Source organism: Crocodylus siamensis, chromosome 2 (assembly GCF_052110815.1).
Source record: "Crocodylus siamensis isolate JL-2025a chromosome 2, ASM5211081v1, whole genome shotgun sequence".
In the NCBI taxonomy this organism is placed as follows: domain Eukaryota; kingdom Metazoa; phylum Chordata; order Crocodylia; family Crocodylidae; genus Crocodylus; species Crocodylus siamensis.
Genome location: NC_143396.1, coordinates 197,818,722 through 197,840,830, shown reverse-complemented (window position 1 = coordinate 197,840,830; position 22,109 = coordinate 197,818,722). Strand labels below are relative to the sequence as shown.

General features: G+C 39.6%; 1 protein-coding gene across 1 annotated transcript; it reads left to right on the top strand.

Moving 5' to 3' along the window:
* Positions 1 to 1,098: 1,098 nt before the first annotated feature.
* Positions 1,099 to 22,069, top strand: EIF3M (eukaryotic translation initiation factor 3 subunit M). The gene is made up of 11 exons (XM_090032791.1): positions 1,099 to 1,256; positions 2,305 to 2,437; positions 4,971 to 5,109; positions 5,543 to 5,666; positions 6,221 to 6,315; positions 12,400 to 12,483; positions 14,432 to 14,531; positions 15,072 to 15,153; positions 20,376 to 20,519; positions 21,237 to 21,297; positions 21,781 to 22,069. Exons 1-11 carry the CDS (start codon positions 1,215 to 1,217, stop codon positions 21,899 to 21,901), a joined length of 1,125 nt encoding a protein of 374 aa, XP_089888917.1. The 5' UTR covers positions 1,099 to 1,214; the 3' UTR covers positions 21,902 to 22,069.
* The last annotated feature ends 40 nt before the right edge of the window (positions 22,070 to 22,109 follow it).

The window sequence follows — 22,109 nt, the reverse complement described above, 5'->3', positions numbered from 1 at the left end:
TAAAATGTACTGGTACTACAGGAAGACAGAAAAGGATGAGAGGAAAGAGTAGGATTACCATACATCTGGGTTTTCCTGGACATGTCCTCTTCTTTGGCCCCCTGTCCTAATGTTCAGGTGGGTTTTTAAAATGAAAGTAAATGTCTGGGTTTTTGGTTTTCCTCCTTTTTTCCCAGCAGCTTGGATGCTTGGGGCACTGGCGTCACTCCCCAGCCCCTAATCATATAATGCCACTCCACTCTCCTGCCCACGGGTGTCCTCTTTTTTAATTTTGGAAATATGGTAATCCTAGAGAAGGAGGTGGACCGCATATGGTAGAAAAGGGACTGGAAAAGATTTTTCATAGGCAAACCCTCCAAAGAGAACAATGAGGACAACAGTGAGAACAGCAACAAAGGCAAGGTTGAACATGATGACAAGTGAAAGTGCTGGAATGATGATGGGTGTGTGGCAAACTGCAAGAGGACTAAAATACTTTAACTGTCAAAGTTAGTTTTGAGTTGTCAAGTAAAGCACAGTATATATATTAAAATGGGGCTGAGTAAAATGCACTGGTACTACAGGAAGACAGAAAAGGATGAGAGGAAAGAGTAGGATTACCATACATCTGGGTTTTCCTGGACATGTCCTCTTCTTTGGCCCCCTGTCCCATTGTGTACACACACACACACACACACAAACACACAAATATATATACATACACAACGAAAAAGACAGCAACCCAAAAGTAGGTTAAGACTCTCTGAGACTACCCTGGGTTTTGCACACGCTGCATCAATGAGCTGCCTCAAAAATTATGGGGCACTTTGAGCACTTTCTCTAGGCCGGACCACCGTGCAAGAGTAGGGTGGAAAAGACAGCCCAACTACGATAACTGCTGTACACCTGGCAACCCAGACTGGAGAACAAGGGGCGCCGAGTACTGACGTGCCGCACCAACGACGTGAGGGAACGTCGTGGCATCATTCCAACGCGAGGAACCTCAGGCAGGGGGAGGCGCCAGCACGCCCCGTCCCGACAGGAGTGGACATCACGCATGCGCCCACGGGCGCCAGGCAGGGCTGCTCGCGCGCGGTACTCAGCGTCAGAACTGTTCTCCCCCTCCCGTGCCCCGGAAGTGGAAACGAGGTGTGCAGCTGACCGGAAGCGACACGCTCTTTCCGGTGAGGGCGGCGTGCTCGGTTCAGGCGGTGAAGCCGGCGGTCGCCGTCACCATGAGCGTCCCGGCCTTCATCGATATCACCGAGGAGGACCAGGTCAGGGGCGTGGCCGGCTCCGGAGAGACGCGAGCGTCCGGCGGGGGGAGTGGCGGTGGCGGCCGAGGCGGAGGGGACGCGGGAGGGCCGGCAGGGGGCAGCTGCTCCGTGCCTTCCGCCCCCGCCTCGCGCCCCGGGGGGAGGGGGCTGGGCTCGAGGGCGGTTCAACTGCCCTAGCGGCCGCGCGTGCGGGGGCGGAGGACCCCTAAGCTTAGCATCAGCCTCATAGAAGCGGGGCGGGCGAGTGTCTTAGTCACCTGCTCTTTAAAATTTCCGGGGGTGGTGATTTCAGTTTCCCTGGGTAGCCTGTGCTAATGCTTAATCGTTCTCATAGAATGTTTCTCCTAATCTCCAACCTGAACTTCCTCAGTTGCAGCTTGAGGCCATTGCTTATAGTCCCATCCTCTGCAGCCATAGAGAGTCCATCTCCATCTCTTATAATCCCTTTCCACATATTTGACAACTGTTATCAACCCCCCACTTATTCCCTTTCTCCTCTTCTCTTATCCAAACTAAATAACCCTAGTTCTTTAAGCCTTCCCTCATGAGTCTAGTTTCCCAGGCCTCCAGACATTTTTGGCCCTCTCCATGGGACTTCTTCTAATATGTCCACAACTCTCTTGAAATATGGGGCTGAAAATTGGCCTCACCAGTGCCAAATAGCACAGAAAAATCTCTTCTATTGATTTGCCAATGACAGCCATGTTAATAAGTTTATGGAGGTCGCCGAATTTTTAATTTACCTTGCTAATTCTTGAAAAAACTCCAAACTGCCTTCATTAGGATTTTACAGAAAGCTCAGTTGGTCTAATAAAAGGTATCATTTTGGAACCAAGAGTTCTAGGTTTTTGCATTTCTTACAGAAAATTAAGGAATTACTTACCAGTAACTAATTTTCTTTAGTATATATTGTCCATATACTTTTGTCACTGACACACCCACACAGAGAATGAAAATGTAAACAATTAGGCTTTTTTCTAATGAAGTTGGTGTCATAGGGCTTTTATTACTAGTATGAACTGTTTTTATTTGTTTCTTCCTTTAAAAGGCGGCAGAACTTCGAGCTTACCTAAAATCAAAAGGTGCTGAGATTTCTGAAGAGAATTCTGAAGGTGGACTTCATATTGACTTGGCTCAAATTATTGAAGCCTGTGATGTATGTCTGAAGGATGATGATAAAGGTTTGTGTCTTTAGAAGTCTGGGTGTGGACATTTTTTGGCAAGCATATTCAGGAACATTATGATGAAGTACAGCGCTTGTGATACACCCAATACTTCCATGGGAAGCTTATAGGGCAGATGGACCGAGAGTAAGTGTACTCAAACAATAGGCCAGTGTAAACTAGGATGGCATTTTCAGTGTTGGTCTAGCTGTTTCTATTTGAAAATTGCATAGAACTCATATTTACCTAAATGGGAACGAAGCTAGGGCAATGCTGGATTTTTTTTTTAATCCCACCCTACATTTTTAAAGAGATCAAGCTATGTAAAAACATGAAAGTTTTTTCATAAAATGAAAGAAACCCATTGGGAACTTCAAAATTTCTGTATACTAAAGGTGTTTGCCTATGGTGAAAAGGATGCAATAGCACACTGACCCTGTCCTTGGCTAGTAGTAATTCAAAAATAGATTGTGTGGCCAACTGAGGCAATGTTTAGTCTTTTTGGTCTAGGGTATAGTGGTCTGTGGGAGTTGAGCTAATCTTAGCCCTCCTCTCGTTAAAACTGCATAATGAATGCACAGGAGAAGCCAAAATAAGTCATTGGTACTAACAACATCTCAGATAACTTTTGGCAAGTTTTGGACACTTGTTCCACGGCCTTCACTGCATAAAACATGTACATGAACTGGTTATATTCAGTATACGATCAGCATAGAATACGTTACTTTCTGAAGATAACATTTTATTCACCACAGCCTGCCATGCCAGTTATAGTGAAGCTAAGGAGGACTTTAGGGGGTACCCAGTTATCCTCAGAGAGGACACACTAGATATGCTACTCTCCATTTTTGTCATTCTCCATTTTATCATGCTGTCATTCATCCCTAAATGGATCTTCACCCTTCCAAACATAGGATTTTATTCAATATTGGCTGTAGATTTGTTGCATCTAAGTGACATCCACATACGAAGAATTAGTCAGAATTAAGCGCATTCTAAAGTTAGATTAACCTGATAAATGGGAATGCTCCAGCAAGTCTTACTGGACATCAGTGGATTTGAAATTAAGAATTGTGAGAATAGGTTGGGTCAGGGATTTTGGCTCTTGGTTGTTCTGTCATGTATGTAGTTTTGGCACAAAACTGTCACCACAATTTAACGTGAATTCACACCTTCATTGCCAGTCTTAGACTTCGTGGTGGTGAGGGTTGTAGAAAGACCGAGGGCCTCTCCATACTGTTACACAAAATAACATTTTTCACAGGCAGCTAACTTTATCTCCTCTCAGGGTAGAGTTTTTTAGCAGTTTTTAAAAAATAAGCATGTACTTACTGATACTTGTTTCTGTCAGACTGTGTTCCACTGTCTGGGACTGACTCCAGAGAAAGCTCTGTGTCCTGGAAATCAGATGGACTCTTATGATATAAGGTTCCATTGGGTTTGGTTAGCAGGCATTGACCTCCTCATCCACAAGTTAAGGCAGTCTTGATAAGTTACTGAGTGCTCTTAAGATAGGGACAAAGGCTTTGAAATGTACGCTGGCTTCCTTTGAATCAAAAGTGGGGCATCAGTTAATGTCACAGATCAAGTTCTCTTCTATCCATATGCGTGGTAATTGTTGATCTAGGTTGAGAAGTATTTGAGGTTAGTTTTAGGGCAGGGGTTTTCAACCTTTTTGAATCGGTGTACCCCTGGCAGCTGGATGCGGATCAGTGTACCCCCGGCAGCAGAACATGGGGCAGGTGGGGAGAGACAAGGTAGGGGGTGGCAGGCAGCTGAACGTGGAGCTTACCCGTGGGTCCAGCCAGGCAGGCAGCACCTGCCCAGCATCACAGGATAGTGCATGGCAGCTCTCTGTCCCTGCCTGCCTGCATGTACCCCCTAGAGTAGGGGTGGGCAAAATGTGGCCCGCGGGCCAGATTTGGCCCGCCAACCCATTCTATTCAGCCTGCAGGATCCCTAAAAATTTAGAAAATGAATGTTTATCTGCCCCTCGCTGCCTGTCATGTGGCCCTTGATGGCTTGCCAAAACTCAGTAAGCTGCCCTCCGCCCCAAATAATTGCCCACCCCTGCCCTACGGCCTTCTCAAGTACCCCCCAGTTGACAACCCCAGTTTTAGGGGATTGGTTTGCCATTTACTATTTAATTTTTTTAATCTGTTTTTATTATAAATCTCCCTGAGCCTTTTTTGTGTAGAGCATCATATAAATCAAATAAAGTAAATCATGTTTTGGCAGAGAACTGGGTGACCCTGAGCTGCTGTCATTGGTGGTGCTTAAACAACAATTTAAATTTTATATGATGGTATGCTTTCCAGTGGAAACACTGGTGTCTCTCCACATTTGATGTTCAGTCTAATAAATAGCTGAATTTATTTATTTATTTTTAAATCCTTTCCTGGATTTGCACTCTTATTGTATGTCTTGCTAAGACAAAGCAAGCATTAATGTCAGGAGCTCTTCTTCAGCAATAAAGGATTAATTGTCTCTTAATTATGATTGTTGTTTGCAGTATTAAATTGATGCCTGCTTTTTTTTCTCTTGTGTGTAGATGTTGAGAGTGTTATGAACAGTGTGGTATCTCTGCTGCTTATCCTGGAGCTTGACAAACAGGAAGCTTTGATTGAAAGTCTTTGTGAGAAGTTGGTGAAATTTCGGGAAGGCGAGCGTCCGTGTCTCAGGCTGCAGTTGTAAGTAACCCTGTGAAGCCAGTAGAACAAAATATTTTACAAAATAATCATTTTTTTCAAGAGACTCATGTTTTGGTGTCTGTTATGTTTAAAAGATAAGGTGGAGAAATTGTGGGACCTGGCTTCTGTTGAGTATGTGAGGGGCAATGTCAATTTCTGCCTCCTCCTTCTCCTCTGTAAAAATGAGAGCTCTCTGTTTAATTCCCTGGGCTGTTGTGTAGCTAACTTAATCACTGTATATAGAGTGCTTCCAGATCCTTTGACGGAGGGCACTCTGAAACTGTGACCTCTTAAAATCTGCCATAGAATTGAAATGGTGATGTTTGTACAATGATTTAAATTTTATATGATAGTACTCTTGTCTGTGCAGACCATTCATTAACACTTAGCCATACTCACTAGGCTTAAATGATTCTTGTTCTTTATAATTTAGACTGAGCAATCTCTTTCATGGTATGGATAAGAACACTCCTGTGAGATATACAGTCTACTGCAGCCTTCTTAAAGTGGCCTCATCATGTGGTGCCATTCAGTACATTCCAACTGAACTAGATCAGGTAATGAATTGGTTGTCAGTAGTTATTTTCTGTTAAACATGCCTCCTCTCTTATGAAAGGGTATCTAGAAGTAATACACAGTGGTTCAGCTGCTGAAAGGTGCCAAGCCCCATTGGAATAAAAGGCAAATTTTGTAGCATAGGTGTCTAATCTTGTAAAAGTTCTTTATAAGCTCTGTGTGTGTGTGTGTGTTATAATCCCCTTATGTTAAATACCTCACAGGATCTGCGTGTTGCTTTGTTGGGTTGGGATGGAGGGTGAGAGCTGGAGCAGCATTAGGGCATCACTTCTCTGTCCTTTGCTTTGGTGGCAGAGGTCAGTATATCCATCCCTTCCTCTTAAGAAGACAAAGCACAGATTTGGAGACTTCACCTCACAGCAGTTCTAATTCTGGGCATTAGGATAAATATCCAACCAAGATCTGTAGGGTAGGTCCTTTCCATCCTTTTTTTCCTCCTGCTAAACATCTTGAAGTGAAGCGGGCAGTATTTGCAATTCTAAGAGGTATTTCTCAAAGGGAAGCAACACATCTTTATAAATTGTTTTCTATACAGGTTCGAAAATGGATTTCTGATTGGAAACTCAGCACAGAAAAAAAGCATACGCTTCTAAGACTGCTATATGATGTACTGGTGGACTGCAAGAAAAGGTATATGGAGTTAAGGATACAGACTAAAAATTTTTAATAGGTTTAAATTGTTACATTGTGTAAGGTTTGAAGCAAATATTTAACTAATGCACTGGGCATATTTTTACAACATCTCAAATAACTATTTTAAGAACTCTTTAAGTTAAATGCTTTTCTCCAAGGAGAGGATGGTGGTAAAGTCGTAGTGGATTGGTTGTGAGCCATAAACATAAAAAAAGTAAAACTTTTGTTTTTCTTCTTGAAATGATATAAACGTTAATCCTCAAGCTGTATAACATTATGCCAAGTTTATTATTTAATGGAGCTTTGATGTTTTAGTGCGTGGCAGTGCTATCTCTGTTGTTTAATGGTACCAGGGGTCTATCAATCAAAGCTAGCACAATCAGCCTCTTATATAAACATTACCTTTAAGACAAAGCTTTGCCTTAGACATATAAATTAATGTTAATAAAATGGCTGCTGAGCTATTTTAAAATATGGTCCTGGATCATAAGCAGAATCGTTGATATAATGAACTTGGCAAATGAAAATTCTATGCGATTCTGTACATAAGTTTGTTAGCAAATTCATTTTAGTGTTAATTGACAGTAGCTCTTGGTAGTGGGTAAGCCAGCACAGTTCTTCAGGGATATTGAATAATAAGTGATATAGAAGAGACAAACCCTCAAATTTTTGTCACTCATATTTAAATAAGGAACAGTCTTCCTGTTTTCCAGTCTGGTTTTAACACTCCATTGTTGTATTTAGGTGCACATGGGCATATTACCTCTCCATCCTGCTGGGGAGCACTGCAGTAAGGGATAGCTTGCCTGCTCAGCACTAAACACCAAGGTGGATGCAGTGCTGCTCTATATGTGCCAATATACAGTTTCTTATCTTTTTAACCATTAACAATAGGATGGATTTGCCCTGATGACAGCTATTAGATAGTAAAAATAATGGATATTAGCAAAAGACTCACTCCTACAGTGGATACTATCCACTATGAATTTTTTGTGAAAGCACTGAGTTCATATTCTTTTACAGTTCTGCTCTCTAAATACTTCTCTTTCTGCCAGCTGAATTGGAATCCTTGTATCATTTAAATAATTAACCATTTTCTAGCTTTGCTGCTTATCAAATCCTCATATGGCATGGCATAGCATAACTTTTCTGTTTTAATTTTGGGGAAGGAGAAGAACCAAAACCCTTGAGCTAAAGGCATTGTAGATATTGAAAGGACTTTTTTATTTACTAGTTGTCAGTTGAATTCTTAAGTTAAGCATTACAAAAAATCATTTGCAAACTCTGTGATATATTAGTGCTGTCATAAGGGTCTTGCCATCTGTAGCAGTGCAGGGTTTGCAGTGGACTGGGCAATTTTTCAGAGCATCTTGCTTCTCCGTAGGGGAAAGAAAACAAGGCATGACCCTTGCACCTTTGACCTGGTTCATTCTCCTGGATCAATGGGCACTATCTGCACTACTCTGGGAAACTCACAGCAGCATTCCAGCCTTAGCACTTAGGAATGTCACTAGATCTAGCTGTATGGGAAGATAGATGGGAATGGAGAAAATAAGTGATAAAAATCATACTTCAATTATTCTGTCTAGTTACAGAGAAGGGAATGAAGAAGCCAGTGCCTCAAAGAACCACAGATTTTTAATTCCAACTTTTCGTCCTAAGAGATGAGAAGTTGTAGGAGAGATTAATATATACAAGTAATATATAGCTGTAGACTACACAGTCAAGTTCAGGTGGCTCCTGAAGACTTCCTTGGAGTCTCAGAACAACAGAGACTTCCTGTGCCTGAAGAAGGGTGATTGCGCCCAAAAGCTTGCTAAGAACTTTTTTCCAACTACTCAGTTGGTCTAATAAAAGATATCAGATCTACTCAAAGAATCTTGCCTGCCTGTGGCTCCTGAAAGTTACTTTACAGATGTTAAACATGCATGTTCCTTTTTCCCCACAATAAGTTTGTTTTTGTTTTAATGAAAACTATTTTAGCTACTTTCTTATGAAAAGTTCCTTTTCCTAATATTCAGAAAGCATCTTGGCTGCCTCAGACAGAAAATGTTAACTTTCTGTAATGAATTGAAAAAACATCTGTAGATACCTGAGAGGCACGTTTCTGAGATCTGTGCGAATTAGACTGTTTTTCCTGTTACTGGTTTTGCTTCTCATGCCACTTTTTGGGGAGGTTCTGCAGTGCTGCTTTGTACCTTGCCTGCCTCTGTACTTTGCATTTTTCTAGCTTTGGCAGAATATAACTGTAAGGCATCTTCTGACCATAGAATCACAGAGTTGGAAGGGACCTGAAGAGTCAGCTAGTCCAATCTCCACAAATGCTGGATATGCTCTTCCTCCCAAACCATCCCAGATAGATGCTTATCCAGCCTCTCAGATTCCACAACTTCCATGGGCAGCTTGTTCAATTGTTCTACTATTCTTAAAGTTAGGAAGTCTTTTTTATTATTAATATTCTGAAATTTGATTTAAAATTTGCTTGACTGCAGTTTAAACCCATTGCTTTGTGTCTTGCCCTCTCTGGGAAGAGAGAGCAGTTCTTTTTCCCTCTTCTTTCAAATACTTGAGAACCGCTGTGATTCCTCTGCTGTGATTCCTTAATCTCCTTTTCTCCAAATTAAGTATACCTCATTCTCTTACCCTTCTCATATAGTGTGCATACTAACCCTTTATTATCATTGTCACTTGCCTCTGGATGCTCTCTAGTTTCTCTATATCCTTCCAAAAATGCAGAGTGCAATTGTGCACAGTTCTTGGTGTTGGTTAGGTCTTAGCTGGAGTACACTGGTACTATTATCTACCATAACTTACATACAGTACTCCTGTAAATGCAGCCCAAAACTGCATTTCCTTTTTTGGTGACTATATCTTATTACTAGTTCTTGCGCATCTATGATCCACGTAACCCTCAGATCTTTCTTGGCAGCACTTTGCCTAGCCAATTATCCACTGTTTTGTTGTTGGTTGCTCAGTTCTCCAATTTATCGAGATCCTTTTGATTTCTGTTCCTGTACTCTAGAGTGTTTGCAACTTCTTCCCATTGGAAAGAACTCAGCATAGGTACAGTTCTTGCAAGATCACTAGCTGTATTCTTTCCCCTCTCCTCCTGCCCTCCCAACAAATATTTAAAAATGTGAAGTAACTTATGATCTCCATATCCTAGTTAAATCCCTGTATATTGTTTCCCTAACTTCTCTTCTATTCCTGCTCCCCCTTCCCCCTCTCCTTTCTTGTCCTCATTGGATTTTGATCTAGTTCGGTATTTGGATGCAGATGTGGAAGTGGTGCTTTTCGAACAAGGTGGCTCATGCAAATAAATACAAGTCTTCATGATACAGGGCATAATAGAAAGCTTTTGTAAAGTACTAACATATATATCACCATCAACCTCCAGCAACAAAATTTGCATCACTGAAGCTGAATTAAGCATCTGATACTGAGATGTATGAAAATTGGAGGGGAAGGAGTTTAAGAGTAATTACCCTTTTGAACTCTGGCCTTTCTTAGAAATGCAAGTGGGAAATCCCTTATTTTCTACAAAAGGAGTTGGGAATATTTTCTTCAAAATGTTTGAAATTTGTGTTGTAAACTGCTTTAGAAAGATGCATCTTCCTACAAACTTAAATTTGGTAGCATATCAGATGCACTGAAAAATTATACTAAATATGAAAACTTTCTCAGTACACTGTTCCTTGTGACTGTTCACTCATATAATTTGATTTATTAGATTTAATTTGATCTTGGTCACCACGTTTTTCACAAAGTGCTGCAGAGTGCTGTGTTGAAAATATATCAGTGCATTGTAGAAATTGTTAGGGAAGCAGGCAGCCTTGCCAGCTGGGAAGAACACATCTGTAGCTTTTGGCGGCTTAGGAGATGAGAGAAACTGCTTGGTCTAAGTTCACTGGCTGAAAGTGTCTCTAATCAAATTATGAGTAATAAAATAGTCTGCACTGCTGTTTAGAGTGCTGTCACTGAGCTAAACAAGTATCACCTCACTGGAGTGCAGGGAGCAGGTTACCCTCCACACCTGTTGTTTGAAACTGGCTACAGAACATAAACCTTATCTTACACACTTGTTCATTGAGTCTTCTTTGTAGGCTGCAGTGGCATTAGGGTATTGCAGACATTTTGTAATTTGTGTATCTCCACTATCACCTGGTGGAATGGTGTTATAGAAGCATCAGTAGATTGTCACAGAGTTCCGTGTTGCTTTTCACTTTATTTGTAAAGAATTTTCTTTTAAAAGCTGTCTTTGCAAAGTATAGTTGAGTAATTTCTAGGGCTGAATTGATGAAGATTTTCTTGGCTGACACCAATAGCTGGTTATTAACCAGCCATTTCAGCTGATACCAATCCAATAACTGATTTATAAGAACGCAGCCAGGCAGCGTGAAGAGCAGCTCCTTGCAGGTAAGTCTGTGGAGGAGAAGGGGCAAGGGGGTGCAGATCAAGGCCCCACACAGTGAGGGAAGGGCTGGGGCTGGGGCTTTGGGAGCTGCCCAGCCAGGGTGGTGCATAGGACCTGGGGTGGGGTGGGGTGGGGGTAGCCATGGGTGGCTTATCCAGGGGATCAGCGTCCTGGTGCTTAAAAATGGTATCCAGGATACTTAAATGAAAGCTCTTTGAATGAGCTTTAGTTCAAGCACCACTGCCACTATTTTTGAGTTCAGGGACACTTCTAACTGGAGCTGAGCGGGTCAAGGGAATATGCGAGCTGCCCACTGTGGGCTTGGAGCGCTCCACCCTGCTGCCTTTGCCCCAGGAACCCTGCGCCAGCTGCGCACCCCCTGCCTGCCTGGCAGCAGGAGGCACAACTCACTGCCCCCACTGCTGCCAGGTGGGCAGGGGGTATGCAGCCAGTGTGGGGCTCCCAAGGGAAAGGCAGCAGAGTGGAGAATCCAAAGCCCACAGTAAGCCACCTGCATCCGCCCTGCACACAAATTGGAGCACCCATGCCCTGCCATGCCTCCCCTGGGGGTCGCGCACAGCGGCAGGGAGCTGCCCCCTCTCTCCCTACCCCAACCCCTTGCACCCTCTGGCCAGGCTGTCTGTGGCTCCATCCTGCTCCCTGCCCTGAGTCCCATTCACTACCCTGGTTGGGCAGCCTCCCTGCCCCACTTGCTCACATTGTGAGCCTCGATCTGACTCTCCATTCCCCCCACCCTCATGCCTTCTTCCCCTGATGCCCCTTTCCCTCTACAGACTTACCTACAGGCCACTGCTCTCCACGCTGCCGGGCTGCGTTCCCAGCCACATGCATGCATATGGCTGCGTACATGCACATCGTGTGGGGGCCGCAGCCAGAAGGCATATTATATTTGTCAGTGACATTATCAGGTACACTAGCCCAAAAAAGTTGATTAATGTTAATTTTACTTTTATTGGTGCCAATCCAATATGCAGTCAATATATCAGTGCACCTCTAGTTATTTCTGATTCTGTGACTCGCCACCAGTAGGGAAGATGCAAGGAACTAGGATTAAATCATGTGACAAAACAGACTCTGGCTCCCCCTTCCAGTGGGTTTGCTCTTTTTAGTTTTACAGAAGCAAAAAAAAAAAGTAAGAGCTTAATTTTGTCACAAAAAGCAGCAGCTGGTGCTCTGAATCTCCTTGGAGAACAGATATGTTAAATAAGATGGTTCTGATTGTACATGGTTACTTTTCTGACCACAAATGCTTTTTAAGATGTGCCATTTTGCATTTTGAAATAAACTCATCAGCACTACTTATTTGGCAGTGATTAGATCCAGATGTGCGTAAGGAGTGTTCTAATGAATCCTATAAAGCTGTTTCCAGCTAGGAAAGCTTTCCATAACTGGCAGGTAATTTATCAATTTAAGAGAATGAAATGAAGGGTGAAGATAAACATTTTGTAAATCCAAAATTGAATGAATACATTTAGCTAATTTGCCCCCTCGACTTCAGTGCAATTAAAATTGATCATCCATATCCTTCAAGAATGATTTCATTTGAAATATAACTTCATAATGGAGTTGTTTTAAATATCTGAGTAGCTTGTTATAATTATTTTTCAGACTTTCTGAAGTAACACCTTTTCCCCCCTCCCTTGTAGTGATACTGCAGCAAAAGTAATGGTGGAACTATTGGGAAGTTACACAGAGGATAATGCCTCCCAAGCTAGAGTTGATGCTCACAGGTAATATGAAATTTTGGGGTTTTCTTAAAGATGACTTGTAATTCAACAGTTGCATTATTGTATGCTGAACCCAATGAGTATCGATCAGTTAGTCACCCAGCTGATTCTTAGATGTAAAATCTTTGTCAAACCCTGCCACCCTACTCTTCCCTACCCCTCCACCCCCCAAAATTATGTGCTTCTATTGCTTTGAATTTTTGAACTTCTTGGGTGTTCTGTTGTTGCTGCTTTCTGGCATTCACAGAACTAAAGTGAGATTTTTGAGCTAGTCTTTGTTGGAAGGGATGATCAGGTCAGTGCATACTTATGGGTGAGGAAGGCTACTTTATTATATATTTTTACACTGGTTACTTTATATCAAATTCTATTTCAAAATGCAGTATATAGCTTGATAAAAAGTCACTCTTCTGAGTGTCATTCCACTCCCAACAGACTCAGCTGTGAAGTTTTGTGGTATACAGGGTCTTCATAAAGTCCTTGTGCACTTTTAAACTTTAATAACTTAGGTTGTGCACAAGGACTTTATGAAGACCCTGTATAAGGATATTAAGTTATAATAGTTTTGGAGAAAAAGCAAGCAAATATGCATTTACTGCAGGTGCTGTATAACTAAAAGCTTGGGTCATACATGCGTAAGTTCACTGTTACCTTCTCTGTTCAGGATGGTTTGGAATAAGGTTGCTTCATGTAATTCTGTCGTAACATACATAAAGGGACTACATTAAGGTCACAAGCCTTGATTTTGGAATCTCTTGTGTCTGAATATACAACTTTGATATTCTTTTAAAGTAGTACTTTTAATGCAACTTCCTCTGTACATTTGAAAGTACATTCTGTGTTACCTCATTTTAAAATGGGTGAATGTTTTCTGCCTGGCAGCTAAGATAGGGATGTGAAACTTTGCTCAGTAATTAAGGCTGTGAAGTGAACAGAACTAACAAGTTAGTGGACGAGTTGTTTCCATTCAAGTACATCTTTCCCTTGGTCAGTATGAAATCACATTCTCTATTACAAAGCTGTTGCTCTGCTCCTACCACAGTGCTCAATGGAAGCTAGGAATATGTTCAATTCAGTTAGCACATTTGGAGATTATAGCTGCATCTGACAAGCCCTATTAAGCAAGTACAGATGGTGATTTTTTTTTCACAGGATCGTCTGCATAGGGACACACAGGAAGGGTAAGACAAGTTAACTAGAGATGTAAAGTCAGTGTGCATAAGCTGAATCCTTGAGGATTAAGCTTCAGCAATCTAAAGCCATTTTATTCTTAAATGAGAACATCCATGTAAGGTTTAACGCATGATTTTGTGTTTATGGAAACTGAAAGTTCTTTGAAGCGAAGACTTGCTTCAGATCTGACTGATGCATCATGCAGTAAGGTCACACTCTCTCTTAAGACCCATAGGTGCCAAATAATATTTCAAAACAGGTTAAGAAACTAGGCAGACCTTGTTACAAAGCATGAAGCTTAACAAAAGCTTTCATCAACAATCTTAAATGTTTTTAGGCTTGTTCAAAGTTTGTTCATACTGGTAAATCATGGACCTCAGTATTTGTAGGTTTATTCAGGTTTTTGACCCAGGCATTTGACATTCTATGACACTTTTGGAATATTGTAAAAATTATCCCTCTTTAAAAGCAAAAGTCATTTAAGGAAATAAAAACCAAAAGCATAGCTAAGTCATAACGTTGGGAGTTGTGATCTGGAGTCTGACAAATTTCCTTTGTGATGTTGGACAGATTACTCAGACTTTCTTTTCCTCAGTTTTCCTATCTTTACAATGACATTAAAATACTTTGATTCTCCCTCTGGTGTTACACACTATTGATTATTAATAATGAAAGCACTTTGAGATTCTATTGAAAGTATTATGGAAGCACAAAGTATATTTACACAGTTTGTTAATGTAGATATATTGTTAATAAGAGTATCCTTTTTCCCAACTAGATGTATTGTGCGAGCATTGAAGGATCCAATTACCTTCCTTTTCGACCATCTTCTTGCCTTAAAGCCAGTCAAATTTTTGGAAGGAGAACTTATCCATGATGTAAGTAATTCTGTTTTCTGGAGGGTGCTGTTTGTTTTGTTTTGAAACTGAATTATTACTTTTGTCTTATACGCTAACAATGACCATTGACCTGCAAGAGATGCACGAGCAAAGGATTTTTTTAAAGTTTGAATCAGTAAGTAAATAAATAACATGAGTATCTTCAGAGAATTGCTAAAATAGGTGTGCTTTGCCTTGGCAAATTTTGTTGTGAAGTTTCAGATTCTGCCAACAAATACATAAGCACAAGTGCTCTGAATTCAGAGAGTGCATAGAGAAACGAGCTCTAAACAAATGGTCCATTTTGGAGTTAGTGGGAGTTACCATTACGTGGAGGCAGAACTTGACTTTAGTCAACTTTGTTCCTGTTTACTCAGTGCCAGTTGGCATTTTGGAAATACGTTTAGAATTGTTCCTTAAGCAATGTTTTCGTATGCAGTGCAAATGCTGAAATGTGAGGTACGTACTCTGAGGAAATATAATGAAGTTAGAAAATATTTTAACTGGTTTCATATTTAATATTTTCTTCCTTCTCTTTAGCTTTTGACCATTTTTGTAAGTGCTAAATTAGCATCCTATGTAAAGTTTTACCAGAACAACAAGGACTTCATTGACTCGCTGGGTAAGTTGTTGTTTTAGGTTGGTTGATTGCTTGCTTTATGATTGCATTTCTTATGCAGTGCTTCAGTTCCTGACTAGATGTGAAACCTGAGTTTCCATGCCCAGTTTGTTCCAAAACTAATCCATAATTTATTTCATATTAAAATTTGCCTTGCCTCATTCTGTTATTCTCAGTGTCTGCACTTTGAGAACTGTTGTAGAAATATCAGTGTCCCACTTTTCCCTATGCTGCTCCATACTTAAGAACATACTGATATTTGTACATAGAGATGGCACTGAAGATCATGTGTAGTCAGACTGCATCTGAGCCCAATTTCCTGATTGACTTGTGATCTTATGTCAAACACTTTGCAAAATATTTCCTTTCACTTAGTGCCTTATAGTACTGTAAATGAAATGGCAGACGCTATAAAATTCTTTTATTTCCTGTCCTGATGCTATGTTTCAGCATTATGCAACACTTCAATATACACAAGGATTTGAAAATTGACATGTTAGTTTGTGAAGTTTCTGTGTAGTCATTAGTTAAACACTTCAGTAAGATTCAGAATGTTTTTGTTCCTGAGCGCAGACATCTTGCTTATAAGTATCTTTACCCCCAATAACCTGGAGATACAAGCCCATGTAATTACAACAAATAAGTATTGTGGGGGAGGGAGTTATGAAGTAGTTTGACAGCTAAACTTGTCTCTAAGGTTAATTGTTATAAGACTAGATGAAAGATATCTAGTGCTAGCTCAGAATTTGAGCTTTTAAAAGCAAGATTTGTCTAGACATACAAATGGGTTAAGATTACCATAAAACATGAATAGAGGCTTTGGGGGATGGAGTTAAGCCCTTATCTTAACAAGACAACTGCACGGTGAAAGTTTTTGCAGGAGAAATTCTTGCACAGGACCAGTCTGGCTTTGCTGCCCTGTTCTTCCCGTTCCCCATATGCAGGATTTTCAGTGTGGGGAAGTGGGGGGAGTCATTCCCCCCACTGCTGCTTCCCCTGCTCTACCTCCAGGACCAGGAGTACTGCTTCTCATTTCTCCTCACATTTTCCCCAGGCAGGGATTACCCTGCTCTGGGAAAGGCACAGGGAGCAGGGGATGAGTGGCTGCAGGCTGAATGCCTGTACTGCTTCCTCTCCTGGAAAGATCTCTAGCAGTGGAAACTTATAAGAAATTAGTACCTTGTATGTGCTTTGGTAGCTGCCAACAGAAGCCTTCTGCCTCTGAGGTGATGTTACCCTGTTTGTAGAAGGATTCTGCTGCTGTAGGGAGCTGAGAGTGGACACATGGAGTCCTGCAGCAGAATGGGGGGCATGACTGAACCACAACAGCAGTGCTGCATCTGGGGTACTCCGTCAGGCCCTGTCCACCTCATCTGCTCCAAACTCAGAAGCATGCTGGTGCAGCTGCTCTAGGATTATCCTCAGGAGTTATTCTCTAGAACAGTAGTTCTCAACCGTTTTTTGTACAAGGACCCATTTGTAGACATTGACAGCCAGTCTTGATCCAGTGTCCGTACTCCTGATCTGCTGCCCCCAGGTTCTAGCCCCACCACTGCCCCACACATGGTGGAGCTAGGACCTGGGGGCGGCAGATCAGGATTCTGTCAGCCTGAAAGGGAAAAGCCACAGGTTTCCCATATTTTTCTCCTTTAAAGAGACTCCATTTTTAAACTTTATTTGCAATCCTTTCATATATTCTTGCAACCCACTTTTGGGTTGCAACCCATGGGTTAAGAAATGCTGTTCTGGAACACTGAAGACAGGTCTCAAATGTGGCTGTAAAGGAACACCATGACCAGTGTTAACTGTGCACATCCGGGTTTGGCACATGTCCAGACGAGCAGATGGGCAGGGCATAGTTGATGTGGTCATTGTAGCATGCTACGGTTATTGTAGACATGCCCTCTGTAATGAAGATCAGTCCCAAATGGTTTTTCAGTGTTCAGTATAAATGTTTCCTGTTTAACTGACAAGACTGGTGTGCTGGGTTAGTCTGAACTGGGGAGTTCTAGCCAAAACAATATGAGCAAGTTTTCACTGTAACCTGTAGAAGCTACCAGTCCTATACTTGCTAGAGTGCTAAATATAACCCAAAGAAAAGAGTTCTTCTGTCTTCACTTTTATTGTTTAAATGATTTAACTCTACCAAATAGCTCTATAACAAGGGGGAAGACAATAAGATAAAGTAGATGCAAATATTTTTGTGTATGCTTAGTGCTTTGCTAGTGCATTAGACCTAGCAAACCATATTCTGTCCCAGTTAATTTGTTTCATGGCATGAAGCTGTGTGATGGAATTTTAATGTCAGCACCCTCTTTATTTACACACTGTGGAAAAAAGGAGTAGTAATTAACACTTTGACACTCCCCCATTGATGTGTAATTGACTGTTTCAAAGGAGCACTGGTTCATAAGCTATTGCATGCATTAAAATTACGTTTTCTATATTGCAGCTTTTTAGGACAGGGGTCAGTGACAATGCAGAAATTGCTCAATGATGCAGATTTTTTTATTACTGTATTAAGTTTTGACATATTGGTAATGAATAAATGTTTCCATAAAAAATAGACTTTTTTTATAACTTTGATTTTGAAATGACACTTGAATTATTGAATGAATGTATTTGAGAAAACAGTGTTATAGTTTTGTGAAACAAAACAAGTTTAATGCAGTCTTTAACACTTGTCATTTGACTTCAAAGGGTTGTGATATGATTTTAAGAATAAATACATTAAGGATTTTAAGGAACTGCTACTTAGGTATTCAAAGTAAAATGATGTAACTGGAAGCATCACTGTTTTTTTGTGGACAAAACTTGCTGTTTGAGAGCTATAATTTGTATGTAGGATAGGACACAGCCTTTTGCATGAATATTTGAAACATTGCAGAATCGTGATTACTTCAGTGGGACAAAAAAACTTCCAGGCAACTTTCACAATAAATGCTGCTTGTCTGTTTCTAGACATAATTGCCGAATATGCAGTTCTGAGGATGTTGTTTGATTAAACAGAGAACATTAATTAACACCTGATGTTCCACATTAACTCCATATTATGCTTAACCATTAATATGATGGCATTATTCTTGTTTCATTTTTACTCTATTAAACTTTGTTTTTTAAAGTGAAATCTACAAACATGGGGATTTGGGGTATGTTAAGCATATGCTGGTCCATAATAGAACTTGTGTGTTATTAAAATATTTTAAGAGTAAAACCTGTTTCAGTTTTTTAAGTTTTCTCACTTCTTGCTCTCTTAATCACTGTCATAAAATTGTGTAAAGAATGTCTCAAAAAGCATTTGATAGGTACTAAATCAGTATTAGATTACAATGTGAACAAGCATTTCTGGTCAAATTTAATCTAAAACTTTTTAAAACTGGTGATCGGTATAAAAAAGATATAGGGTCATAATGAAAAGGTATATGAAAATTCCGAGCAAAACTTGAAAAGATAATATTTAAAACTTATTCCTCTGAAAATTATCTAAAGCAAAACAAAAAAAACCTTGTTTCTGTTTTCAAGATAGTACTTTGAAAATACTAATAAATATATTTTTAACAATATTTTAACAGTAGGTTTAAAATAACTGCTAATATAGGATTTGCTTTAGTTGTGCTCTTTCAGATCAAGACTAAATAAAAATCAAATTATTTTACCAAAGCTATTGAATAAAGGCTCCTACAGGTGGCATCAGATTGTTACAATTTGTTGCATTATTGATGCTGACAACTTAGGCCACCAGTAGCATTATCTTGTGTCAACTGCATCGCCCTAACATGTCCACATTTTAATCTGGTGTTATCAGCAACCTTCTTGCTTCAGAAAGTTAATCAGCATCTCATTTGCATTTGTTAATTAGGGTTAATGTGCGCTAATTGATTTTTTGATGCTTGTAGATTTCCATTAAACCCAGTTAGCTACAGTTGCTGGTGCTCCTCATTCATTTGAGTTATGATGATCACATTTCTGTTGAATCTGTGCCAGATATAGAGCCTGCATCATAATTATTGCTAATTAGCACAACATGTCCTGTACTAATGTGCTTCCTTGATCTTCTATTAGTGTATGATTGTTATAAATTCCAAACTTGAATGTTTCCTTAGTAGTGTTACTATCCATGTTGTCCTACTAGAACAAAGCAATTCCAGTTAATTTTTAATGGAACTTCGTATGTCAATTCTAGATTTTTATGTTAAACACAATACAACACAAAATTATGAATAAGTATCCAAATAAGGTGAGAGAATTGGGGGAGGCCATTCTACCCTAGGCTAGTCATTAGTAGTTCTTGGGATTTTAACCTGTTCTGTATGAGACCATAGTTCAGTTTCATTCTCTGCCAGATTTCCACTATGGAGAATCTTAGGCAAGTTGTCTCATCTCTCTGTCAGTATGTAAAGTGGAGATAACGGCCCTTTCCTATCTCCCTTGGGTGCTCTAAGGAGAAATGTACTGAAGATTGAAAGGCACTCCCATGCTTTGATGATGAGGGCTATAAAAGATGGGTAGATCATTCCCTTTTCTCCATCATTTCTGCACATAAATGGCATTATTTCAGGTGACCCTGTTACTGTTGCTGTCTATAATAGAAATACTTCCTATTTGGAGGAAACAACTGTACTCTGTAAAGATTATTGTTAGGAGAATTCGTTTTCAAGGAACAGTCTACCAAAGCCACAGTGGTATGGATGTAGATAGAGAAAATAAGGGGCAAGAGTTCAGGATCATATGGTAGTGGGAAAAACTTGGTCTTCATCAGTCAGTTATGATTTCTTGCTCCATTATTCTGTTCTTCTGCTTAGTAGTCCACTTAAATGTGTATTGCCTTGCTCTAAAGATGTCCTGCCTTCATATTGGGGGACACTGCTCTAATGGCTTGGGGACAACTTTACATCCTTAAATTTCAAGGAGATATAAACTGCTTATTCTCACTTATTCAACAGAATCCTAGGTCTAGATAATATTCTGCATTTTCATGAAATTTTTGTGCACTTTCAGAATAAATTGCACATTACTAAAATATTTAAGATATTCTGCAGAAATAAAAATAACATTTTACCTTATAAAAGTGTTGATAAAGCCAGATAAGAAACATTGATGTACATGATGTAAAGTGAATTTGAAATAATGCTGAGGCTTATGTAGTAAAAAGAACATGGAAAATAGTTTAACTTGTTAATAGTTTATGAGCATGCATTATATTTCATAGATGTTCTATTGTTCAGGTTTGTTGCATGAACAGAATATGGCAAAAATGAGATTACTTACTTTTATGGGGATGGCAGTAGAAAACAAAGAAATTTCATTTGACACAATGCAACAGGAACTTCAGATTGGGGCTGATGATGTAGAAGCATTTGTTATTGATGGTAAGCACTGGTATTTCACTCTATTTTACACCAGGGCCTTTTCCCTGAGATTTGTTTTTGTTCTAAAATTAATTTCTTATTGTTAGGACAAAAGTAATTTGAATATTACATTGGTGGGAAATAAACCTCAAAAACTATAAAGGCATATATAACTTTAATAATGCAATATAAATAATATTTAGCCAGATTTTACACGGCTTTGTAACATATTAAAACGTGAGCAATATGAGGTTGGTGAGACCAGCCATGCGTGTAAAGAATTGCAAATTTTCATTTCTGATTTATTTTGAAATTAATTTGTAAAACTTCATGTTTAAAGATATGGCCCTACTGTTGGCTTTTAAGTACTGTTTTGTTTTCAATGATGGGAATTGTATTTCAAGTAATTCTTTATGGAACTAATAAATTGTTTGCAAGTTTAATTTGTCAGCTGTTTTTGCTTGCTGTCATTAAAACAGGATGTGTTTTGTAGGGGAGAGGAGTTCATAAAAATGCACAGGATATTGCTTTAATAGATTGGCACCAAAGCATAAGATTCATGCTTGGCTTTTATTTTGTTACGTCATTGCTGTTCTGCCTACCGGATTGTTGTAACCAATAGCTAAATAGCGTCAAGCAAGTTATTGCTAGCATATATTTTCATTTAAAGATTTTTACGCTATTTAATATCCTTTGCTTTTTGGAAAAATATTCAAAAAACAAGTCTGCTTTTTTCAGCTGTTAAGACAAAGATGGTATACTGCAAAATTGATCAGACACAGAGGAAAGTAGTAGTCAGGTAAGACTTAATTCTTTGCAGCATTTTGCAGAACAGTTTAGTATTTTATTATTTCATTTAATATATGTTTAATATTTTAACTAGAAGCAAGGTATTGTTCCTATCAGTTGCCTGTAGTTAAATAGTTGCTATTTATCATAATTTTATTAAAGCTCAGACTGAATGTGATTAGCTTATTTAATGAAAGAGTCCTATTTTCCAGCACATTTCATTTAATGACCTATCAGTGACAAGAATACTAATGACTTTTGTTGCTTTAAATACTTGGGGAAGACTACAGAAGTCTGTAATGGGTGCGGTGAAGCTTTTGAGAGAGTGTTAAAAGAGATGTTACCATGCTCAATTTATATAGAGAGAATTAGTTTTTTACCTCTATTTACCCTGGTGTTTAGTTAGATATTTGCTAAACAAAAATGTTAGGTGGGCATTGCTGGCAAAGATGGTGTTTGTTAATCCTTTTTTAATTTTGTTTTACTTCCATAGTCACAGCACACACAGGACTTTTGGGAAGCAGCAGTGGCAACAGCTATATGACACACTTAACACCTGGAAACAAAATTTGAATCAAGTGAAGAACAGTCTCCTCAGTCTTTCTGATACCTAAATGTTTTGTTTTTATTCACTTTGAACAAATTTTCCAATCATAGTAAAGCATTCAAAAAATTATTTTGACAATTGTGAACTTTTCTGTCTCATGTCTGCATTTGGTTTTAAGAAATGTGACTGAAAGACAACGAGCTACAGAAAAAAATAAAATTAAAATAGGAAAACATCCTGTGTTGACTTATACAGTTTTTATTAATAATAATGGA

Excerpts from the sequence above, each read along its gene's own strand:
- EIF3M (XM_090032791.1), top strand. The coding sequence starts at position 1,215 with ATGAGCGTCCCGGCCTTCATCGATATCACCGAGGAGGACCAG. Across the intron at positions 5,110-5,542 it reads CCGTGTCTCAGGCTGCAGTT|ACTGAGCAATCTCTTTCATG; the intron begins GTAAGTAACCCT and ends TTTATAATTTAG. Across the intron at positions 20,520-21,236 it reads AGAAGCATTTGTTATTGATG|CTGTTAAGACAAAGATGGTA; the intron begins GTAAGCACTGGT and ends TGCTTTTTTCAG.